Consider the following 11,056-nt stretch of genomic DNA (forward strand, 5'->3'; position numbering starts at 1 on the left):
TTACTTCAAAAGTACATTTTTTCTGATCAGTTTCCAAAAAGCTTGTTTCACATTCTTGTTCCTCAGACTATAAATGATGGGGTTCAACATAGGGCTTATAAAAGTGTGGAAAACAGCAATAACTTTAGACTGTTCCACTTACTTGTCCGTGGGAGGTCTAACATACATGCAGAACAGCGTCCCATAAAATACAGTCACTGCCACCAGATGGGACCCACAGGTGGAAAAAGCTTTGTGCCTGCCTTCAGCAGACTGCATCCTCAGGATGGCAATGAGTATGAAGATATAGGAGATGAGGATTATAAGGAGGGAGTTGGAGAGGTTAAATCCTGCTACCACAAACATGGATGTCTCCTTAATGAAAGTGTCAGAGCAGGAGAGCTGGATAAGAGGAGGGTCAGCACAGTAGAAGTGATTAATAATATTGGAGTCACAGAAGGTCAAGTGGTAGGTCCACATGGTTTCCATCAGACCACTAAGGAACCCATAGACATATGGACCAACAATCAGGCGAATACATACCCCTCTGGACATCTTGCTGCTGTAAAGCAAAGGATTACAGATGGCCATGTATCTATCATAAGCCATTACGGCTAGCATGTAATATTCAGTAATAACCATGGCAATGAAGAAATAACACTGGACTAAACAAGCAGCATAGGAAATGGTTTTCTTCTCTGATAAGAAGTTCACCAACATCTTGGGAGTCACATTTGTGGAATAGCACAAATCCAAGCATGACAAACTGACAAGAAAGTAGTACATGGGGGTATGGAGGCGTGAATCTATCCTGATCAACACCAACATCCCAAGGTTCCCCCCCACGGTGATCAAATAGATCACCAGAAACAGCACAAAGAGGACGGGCTGAAGCTCTGGACGATCTGTTAATCCCAAGAGAACAAATTCAGTCACCAGGGTGGAATTTCCTTTGACCATTTTCTTAGCGGCCAGCAGTGTTCACTTAGACAAATAAAATAAAGTAAGAGTGAGTGAGAAATCCATTATATATTTCTCTCTTTCTCTTATTCTCCATTCTCACACTCTCTATCATCCTCACACAAAACTAGTATCAGTGTTTGCAGTTGGAAGAGCTGAGAATTTTAAGAAGGTCAGAGAGAGCCCTTTTGAGCTGGGTGTGTAATGTGCAGATGATTCCCAAGACAACAGACCCTGTGACACAGCCTGTTCTGGAATGGGGGGCCTTATGACAAAAAAGTGTGTCTACAAAAGGATTAAATGGCCAGTTGTCACTTAGGCTTCATCATTGATCCTGGGAATGGTGCCAGACTAAATGGTGACATGTGTTTGAAAACACTCAACAGTCAACAGTGTTTGCATATTTAGAAGCTCAACTTTTGAGACTTGCAACCCCTACTGGCTGTATGAGAGAACCCCAAATTATAGCGGTTTGAAGGAAATTCTCTGGAACCTGTTTTGCTGCTCTATCAATAAAATACAGGGAAATGTGGTATTCCTATGCAAGCAGACCAAAGATAAAGATCCCAAATTTGAAAATAACAAAGCCCAATATAAATTACTAAAGTAGGGACATTCATTCTGAAGCACTTGTATGAATCAAGAAAGGGAGATATGGGTATTGGGGGGAAGAGAAGTGGCCAAAACTTAAGATTATAGAATTGTTTGCTTATCCACTTTTTAAAATTTATCTTAGAAAGCATTTAAGTTTACAGCATAGAAACAACACAAATTGGACTCTAAACTTTTTAGCAGCATTATGTAAATAGTTCAATTTCTTCACTACAGAATTACAATGCCCAGAAATTATAAAGCAAAAATCAATTGGGAGAGATAGAATTATTCTTAGCACAGAGTTCAGGTGATACTAGTTATAACAAAAGCATTACGCTTTTAGATAAAATTATCAGTTCATTATAATATGAATTATAATTTAAAATTAAATAACGAATAATTTTTCCAGGAGTCTGGAGAATGTATTTCGGTCATGGATTCTTTGTGTTTTCCTGGGCTATTTTTAAATTGATAGACTAAGTAAGATAAGGGATCAGAACTCAAATGACTCTGGGAGCCATTTGGATAATAAGAATGAGTGACGTGGGCTGGGTCTGAAGGTGAGCAGAAGTGAATCAAAGAGCCAGCAGCCACTCAGGTTACTATACAGTGATGTGGGCTCCATGTTCCAAGAGCTTAAGAGTTCCAAATTTAAACAGGTATCAGAATTCATTATGTAATGTGAAACTTACCACATGCAATGTTGGCAAATACTTCCATGTGTAAACTTATCCTTACCGGAGTACCACAAAAGAAGCCTGTAAGACTGATCCACTGAGATGCAAATAGTAATATCATTCAATGCCAGTGTCACCAACTGTATTTCTATTCTAGTATCTGAGCTGTTCCTGAAGATGGAAGCAAGTACCCTCCAAAGTTAGCTACTTTGGCTCAGTGATGTTTAGGCAGACAAGGTAGTGGGTAACAGTGCTTCTCAGGAGAGCACTGGTTGGGATCTTCATGGTAAAGGAGGCATATGAAGAGGAAATTAAGGTTATAATGGGCTCAATAATAAATATTTGAACATAGTAAATGTGTTCAGAAATCAGGATAGCATCAAAGATTGATAACGCTTAACCAGAACTTGCTGGATTACTAAGTTTCTAGAAAAGCAAGAGAAGGGAGGACTTTCAGAGGGTGTAAATGCTACATACAGAGATAGGAGGCCTGCCAGAGAAATCAAAGATATTGCACATAGATGCAGAGATGGGTCTTCTATTGTGCCAAATAAAACATTTACGCAGTGGTAAGCAGTCAAACTAAAGTCCTTATCCCAAGCCAAAAAGTATGATGACTCCTGAAATCTACACGGTAGCATATCTTTAGGATATATATCTGAGGGTGTGTGTGGGTCTATATCCACCACACCTAAATTATGGCGATGGGTTGGAGCCAACATTCCCTGTTAATTTGAAGTGGAGGTAATTTGCAGGGCTTAAGTCTACAACTTTGGCCGTTGAGAAGAAAATCACTCTAATTTGAGAATCTGGATTTGTATAAATAGCAAAAGGGCTTTTTCTCACTCACCAGAAATATGACTCCACTTGGAAAATATTCACTTTCACAGGTAAATCTTCCATTTTGATGGCATTATGAGATTCATCTAATCTTTAAATCTGTATAGTCTGTATAACTATGCCCTAAATGCTAGTATCTGCTTGGCCATCATATTATATTTAACAACAACTTAAAGACAATAAAAAGATAAAGGAGAGGGGTGCCTAGGTGGCTCAGTGAATTAACCTTCTGCCTTTAGCTCAAGTTATGATCTCAGGGTCCTGGGATTGAGCCCAGCATAAGGTTCTCTGCTCAGTGGAGAACCTGCTTCCCCCTCTTTTTCTCTGGCTGCCTCTCTGCCTCCTTGTGATCTCTCTCTCTGTGTGTCAAATAAATAAATAAAATCTTTAAATATATATATAAAGGGAAGATGGAATTTAACTTGTCTGCTTCAGTTCCCCTTAAATAGTTTAGCAACCACATTCTACAATTTAGGAAGAAAAGACTACATTCTGATTACAGTACTTTTTGTCCATACACATACGCACTTCTGGTTTTCAAAGCAATGAGGCTATTCTGTTTTATTTTACCTTTAGAAGAATGCTACAAGTCATATAGAGCAAGAACAATTGCAAATGAGGTCCCCACAAATCTTAAATTTGCTGACACCTGGATTTTTAGATTAGTATTTTCAAAACTATGTGCAGCAGAATAACTGGATATCAGGCAACAAAATAGGTCTATGGTGAAATTAAGTTTGAAAAATGCTGAGAGAAATAAGTCAAGCAGAGAGAGTCAATTATCATATGGTTTCACTTACTTGTGGAGCATAAGGAATAACATGGAAGACATACGGAGATGGAGAGGAGAAATAGTTGGGGTAAATCAGAGAGGGAGACAAACCACGAGAGAGTATGGACTCTGAGCAACAAACTGAGGGTTTTGGAGGGGAGAGGGGTGGAGGGATGGGCAAGCCAGGTGACAGGTATTAAGGAGGGCACGTATTGCATGGAGCACTGGGTGTGACACATAAACAATGAATCTTGGAACACTGAAAAAAATAAATTACAAAAAAAAAGATATACTTTATAAGAAATGACTGGGAACAGAAGGAAAGATGCAAAGAGAGGAAAAACTATACTTTATTTTTCATAAGAAGATTAAGTATTTGAAGAAAAATCATCCTATCTGAATGACTCGATGAATTAATATGCTCACAATGAAACCAACCAACAAAGAAATGTTTGTGGTGCTTTGATTTTTAATAAAATGATTCTTAATTTAAAATATAATGCTGAGTTTTGCAAAAGAAAAGGAAAATGGGTTTCTGGATTGCAGGGAATCTCAGATCTCAGAGCCTTTTATATGCCCACAGTGCATTGTGAAGCTTCGAGGATGGGCAAGAACGTGCAGCCTTTCCCAAGCTTACTAGTTCAAAGGGCCTGGAGCATCTCGAGTGTTCTCTTAGAATCCCTAATTTCCACACTGAGTACCAGAGATTGCTAGAATCCTTGCCCCTCAGGAGCAACACAAAATACAGGGATGTAAGACCTATTTTGCACTATTTGGAAAACACCTTCCTTCAGTAGTGCCCCTGGTACACTATTAAAGCACTTTTGAATTTATCATTCACTCATGGTCTCAAAAAAAAAAAAAAAGAAAGAAAAAGAAAAGAAAAGAAAAAAGAAAAAACTGTTTGAAGGACTACTGAGCATGGAAGAGGAACTCTATAAACGGGAAGGAATAGAAACAAGCAGAAAAACATCTAAGCACTCCCAGGGGTATAGAATGCATTGTGACAACAGAGCTCTGTCTATCAATCGCAGGTGAGCACAGGACTTTTCTACTGCCAAACGCATATTCTCTACAGCAGGACCCTAAGCAAGAGCATCTGTTTGCACATTATATCACATCAAACAAATAATAATGGTTGCTTATTAAGTGTTTGGGATAAAGTATATAGTAATTTACATATATGTGGATAAAACTATGTTCCAAATATTTTAAGTACTCGTATATAATTTATACATATTTTAACTTTTTTGTGTTGAAACTACCACATGTTCTTTTAAAATCATGCCTCCCTAGTAGCTCTTCCCGTCTTTTTATAACCCTATCTTGCCATCCATGACTCTCATTTCCAAAATCAATCTGAGTTTCTTGCCTGATTCAAATTTTATGAAGACCAAAAGTATCTGAGAACATGATTCTCAATATCTCAAAAAAATGAAGACATTTGAGATCGGAAATGTGTATTTGACAAATACTGTTGGCAAATTTAAATCTCTTTGGTAGACCTCAATGGTAAATTCAAATTTGCTGCTTTCGAACTAAAGCCTTTTTCCACTGGAAATAAGTCCCTGAATGATTTTGGGAGACTTGCTAGAAATTCAACTGAGTGTTATTTCTATTTCTATAAACAAAATTTGGTAGATAGTGGGAACTGACTTAGATAGCTTCCTCTTTAAGTTTACTGGACCCAGGATGCCCCGTAGTTGAAAGATGGTTCATTTATTTGATAATTATTCAAGGAGTAGCAAATTTATCCTCCACAACTCTGATTTTTTTAACTCCTATTTCAATGTAGAGTGCCAAGTAATTCATACCGAATTATTGGAGAGATCTCTCATGCATATTTTGCTGCCTGTATGAGAAATATCACCGAGAAAAATAATTAAATTTCAGTGAAGAAGGGAACCAGATATCCTCCTAAACAAGTGTCTGCTTACGACATCGGCGTCTAATACATACTGAATTGTTGGAGAGGTCTCTCATGCATATTTTGCTGCCTGTATGAGAAATATCACCCAGAAAAATAATTAAATTTCAGTGAAGAAGGGAACCAGACATCCTCCTAAACAAGTGTCTCCTTACGACACTGGCGTCCAATTGGAAACTTCTGGGTAATTAGAAGTCAATGTAAGTAGCAATGATTTTTAAAAATCTGTGTCCTTTATTTAAAAAAAATGTAATGAAAATAAAACTCAGCATAAGGGTTCACTGCCTCAATAATGTAAATCTGCTTTTCTCTGGATTGGAATGCTCATAGATAAACAAAATAATAGACTACACAGATTTTTCCATGCCCACTTGAAGTTGATTCACAAGGATGTTGATACGCATATGTATTTTTATTACATAAAAATGCAAGAAAACAAAACATTACTCTGTAATTTAGTAGGGATTATTGAGCAAAAACCTCATGCCATATGTGGTAAATTAGTAAACATGATGAATATATGGTAAAAATGTGGAGTTCCGAGAATTTCCTATTCTCCCACTTAATATCAAAGTGCAAAGCTCATTTCTGTAAGTTATCACTGGTCCCTGACACTCTGCATGTTGAAATGTTCATTTGGGGAAAAGTTTGCCCTCTTCAGGGTCCCGTTAAAAGGCACATGTCCAAAGGAGCAGGTAAGGTTGAGCTGCCGTTATACATAGGAACTATTCCATGTGCATACAGTCACCATTTTGTTGTTTTATAAGATGGATTGAGTGTGAGACTAGGAGATAACTGAAGCCAAGGAAAGGACCACAGACAAGAGAAATAAGGATTATTGAAGTATAGGGTCAGTAATCCAGCATACAGACACGTCAATGGGTCATATAGATAGATAAATGTTCAGGAATATCTGGAAAAATAGTAATATTTTAAGGTAGGAAATGAAGAAACAGGCAAACAAGTCAGTTAGTTGGTGGAGCCGTCAATCATCTCGTGTGAATATTAATTTTCCAGAAGGAGTATCTTCCTTGTCTCCTCCACTATAATGAACTCCAGCATCTTCCTCTTCAGTTTCCATTCCAAAGTATCACAAATTTAAGAGCAAGGTACATTACCTGATTACAATGAATGAACCTAAATTTTGGATCATGTTACACAGGATGGCTTCATACCAACGAATACTATCAGTAAAAACTCTTTTGAGTCTTCATTTAGAAAACATTTTTTTTTACCTTGTTATAGTGAGTTTCCTTATTTGGACTTCAGTCCCCATTTATTCAATATCAGGACTTTGGCTAAATAAATTCTAAAATGTCCATCATTGATAGCATTCTGACTCAGCATTTATGTAGTTACAAATCCTACACTCATTACTAGCCATGTGTCTCTTAGTTAATATAAATTTTCCCCAAAAGTTTCTCTCTCAAATAATTTTTTAAAAGATTTATTAGGTTCTATAAGAGCTTTATTTTTTCCAGAATGAGTATAACAATTCCTGATCTGTCTCTTTTCAATGATTTAAGTTTTTTGGGAGGGTATTCATTCAACAGATACTATTTTGCAAAATTACGAGATTATCAGGTGCTTCGTCTTATATGCTTATTCAGTGTGTGTTAAATTATTGAATGACTGGGGAGAACAATATTTTCAAAGTAAAATGATCAGTGTAAACACATAATTCCAATGAGACTTTTCTGTTTTCTAGTGAATAATTAAAAAAAAATACACACCAACTCATTCTAACTAGCCAAGAAATTAAAGTTGCTTTTGTTGTCACCTAACTCTTCCTGATTAAAATCCAAAACTGAAACAAGAAGAGAAAGTGCAGGTATAGAAGTCAGAGCTGTCATTCCTACCTGACCCCAGGAAAGACTCAGAGACACTAGTGGTCCAAGGGATGAGTTCCTGGGAGTGATTTATACCCAAACTGTAATTTGAAGCTCTTATTCTTGAAATATTTTTACCTACCCTGAAGAAATAATTTCAGTATTACTAAAATAGAAAACTCCAGGGAAATAGTTATTTATGTAGATACACTAATTAGAGTCTTGGGATTTTCACAATGTGTTTGCATCAGTTAGTAGTAATTTTTTTTTAAAGATTTATATATTTATTTTGAGAGAGGGAGAAAGAATCATGTGGTGGGGAAAGGGCAGAAGAAAATCGGGGGAGAGAGAGAAAATCTGCAGCAGACTCCCTGCTGAGCACAGGTCCCATGGTGGGGCTGGATCTCATAATCCTGGGATCATGACCCTGAGATCATGATCTGAGCCAAAATCAAGAGCTGGATGTTTAAACAACTGAGCCTCCCAGGCACCCCCAGTTTGTGATCATTTTGAGCTGATTGCTTTGAGTGACCAGAAGTTTATTCTCATGGAGTCTTTGCATTATGGATCACCATTTATTCTAGTTAGGTAAAAGGACAATTAAAAAAGACATAAAATAAAAATATAATCCACGGGATTTATGTTTTGTGATTTTCCCTAGTCTGAATTGTGTTTTGTCCACATAGTTGCTATTGAATGAACGTTTGCTGAAAGGACTTTGATATCTAGATTAAAGCGGTAAGGTTATTAAACCCAGTGAGTAAAACCATTTGGATAAGATATCATAATGAGCCACGGCAGATTTCATTCAACATGTTAAGTCCCGGTGTTAGAAGATAATATTTCACGAAAAACTGGTGAACATATCATTTAACAAAAGTTGTTCATCTGCCCACAAGTGAAAACAAACATGCTAAAAGTAAAAATAGTACGTCTATCTTTTCTTACCATTTACCAAGTGTCCAATTATCGATTCATCCAAGAGATACAAAGATAAAATGATACAGTCCATGTGCTCATAGTCCTTAGTCCAACTGTGAAGTCTTCAGCTGTGGCACATTCGGCAAATGATGTATTGAAATCAAAGTTCCGAATATCATCTTCCTCTATGTTCTCTCTCAATCTCTCTCTCATTCACTGGTCTAGCGGTGCTGGTCTCATGACCACCTTTTTTGCAAATTCAGAAATTTCTGGTAAGCCGTGTCCCTGCTTTGAATACCACTTCTCCCAAACGTCCTAGGGTCCATGCCTGCTCATACTTTAGACGGCAGCTTCCATGTCAATTTCTGAGAGAGGAATTCCTCCACCTCATTAAGCCTCCTCACCACAGTAACTGTTCTCACTTATGTGACCTCCTTCAGTTCCTCTATGACATTCATTACAATGCTAATTGTAAATGGAATGTCTGTTGGCTCAAGATTTGTCTTTCCTTCCAGGCCATGAATTCTGAGAGGATCAGAGACTGACATTTTATATTCACTCTATACACAACACTCAGCACAGGGACTCAAACATCCTAAGGGCTCCATACATAAATTTTGAGTGCATTTACTGAAGAAATAGAGCCATATTTCACCTACCAGTGCCTTTGGGTTGACATAGCATTTTTAAATTGACACATTTTGCACTAATTACAAAATCATGAAATTCTTCTAAAGGTCAGTATAATCCGACTCTGCATGGCTTGCATTCTAGCATGGAAGCACATGAGAGCTGAGGAGAAGCTTTTTACATTACAGGGCAAGGACTTGTGGGCAAACATATCAAACAATGGGCAGAAGATATGAACAGACACTTCTCCAATCAAGACATGCAAATGGCTAGCAGACACATGAAAAAATGTTCATCATCATTAGGGAGATTCAAATTAAAACCACATTGAGATACCACCTTACACCAGTTAAAATGGCGAAAATTAGCAAGTCAGGAAACAATGTGTGTTGGAGAGGATGTGGAGAAAGGGGAACCCTCTTACACTGTTGGTGGGAATGCAAGTTGGTGCAGCCTCTTTGGAAAACAGTGTGGAGATTCCTCAAGAAATTAAAAATAGAACTTCCCTATGACCCTGCAATTGCACTCCTGGGTATTTACCCCAAAGATACAGATGTCATGAAAAGAATGGCCATCTGTACCCCAATGTTTATAGCTGCAATGCCCACGGTTGCCAAACTATGGAAAGAACCAAGATGCCCTTCAATGGACGAATGGATAAGGAAGATGTGGTCATATACACTATGGAGTATGATGCCTGCATCAGAAAGGATGAATACCCAACTTTTGTAGCAACATGGACGGAACTGGAAGAGATTATGCTGAGTGAAATATGTCAAACAGAGAGAGTCAATTATCATATAGTTTCACTTATTTGTGGAGCATAACAAATACCATGGAGGACAAGAGATGTTAGAGAGGATAAGGGAGTTGGGGTAAATTGGAAGGGGAGGTGAATCATGAGAGACTATGGACTCTGAACAATCTGACGGGTTGGAAGTGGCGGGGGGTGTGAGGTTGGGGTACCAGGTGGTGGGTATTGTAGAGGGCACAGATTGCATGGAGCACTGGGTGTGGTGAAAAAATAATGAATACTGTTTTTCTGAAAATAAATTAATTAATTTTTAAAAATGTAAATAATAAATAAATTAATTAATTAAAATAAATTTAAAAAATTAAAAAATCTTAATTTAAAAATCTGGAAAAGAAGATAAACGATAATGCCAAGAAATTCTCAATTTTTAAAATTCAATTGACACAGAAGTATTCTTTATTTTCCTAGACCTGAGTATGTAAGGTCTTAAAGGCTCGCAGGTCAGAAGGAAGACGTCAGTCTCTACAGTTCAGAAGTCACAGACAGGATCCACAACCTCTGAAGCAGGAAAAAAAAAAAAAAAAAAAAAAAAAAAAAAAGATCACTGTATTCCTCTCTTCCCATTCCTTTACTGACCTTTTCTAAAAGCACATTCACAAGAAACAGGAATCACTCTCATGACTCATGGTTTTTAGCTTTACTTAGTAGGTCAGAGAAGACTAGAAAGATGTTTCATAAAAACTCCTAGTCCCAAAAGATAGACGGTAATAGGAATAAAATAAATCCAAGGAACTGAGCTAAGAGCATCTTTATCCTGTTTATTGTTGTAAACAATAAGAACACAGGAAAGTCCTATGACATATTAAGTGGGTATTTTCTCTTAGAGCAGTGCTTCTCAAATTTAATATGCTTACAAATCACCTATGATGTGATTAAAACCCAGATTTGGATGTAGTGGATCTAAGTGCAGAATGTGGTGCTAAATTTCGAATAAACCCAAGGTAATGTTGTTGCTGCTGATCTGTGGAGCACATGTTGAGGGACAAGAGCCTAGATTAATAAGTGAAACTCATTTTTTCCCAGACAAAATTTTTAACTGTAACATTTGAGACATATTCATAGAAAATATCAAAATACATCATCAAGATGCAAAGTTTTGAGCCAACGGTTCAC

At 37.3% G+C, this 11,056-nt stretch overlaps 1 protein-coding gene across 1 annotated transcript; it reads right to left on the bottom strand.

Annotated features, from left to right (window-relative positions):
* On the bottom strand, positions 1 to 951 carry LOC101688206 (olfactory receptor 1030). The gene is given in 1 exon segment (XM_013050834.1): positions 1 to 951. A coding segment is annotated over 1 exon segment (939 nt). The 5' UTR covers positions 940 to 951.
* Positions 952 to 11,056: the final 10,105 nt, after the last annotated feature.

The sequence above is a fragment of the Mustela putorius genome, unplaced genomic scaffold (assembly GCF_011764305.1).
Source record: "Mustela putorius furo isolate JIRA1106 unplaced genomic scaffold, ASM1176430v1.1 tig00000127_pilon_pilon_pilon, whole genome shotgun sequence".
Taxonomy (NCBI): domain Eukaryota; kingdom Metazoa; phylum Chordata; class Mammalia; order Carnivora; family Mustelidae; genus Mustela; species Mustela putorius.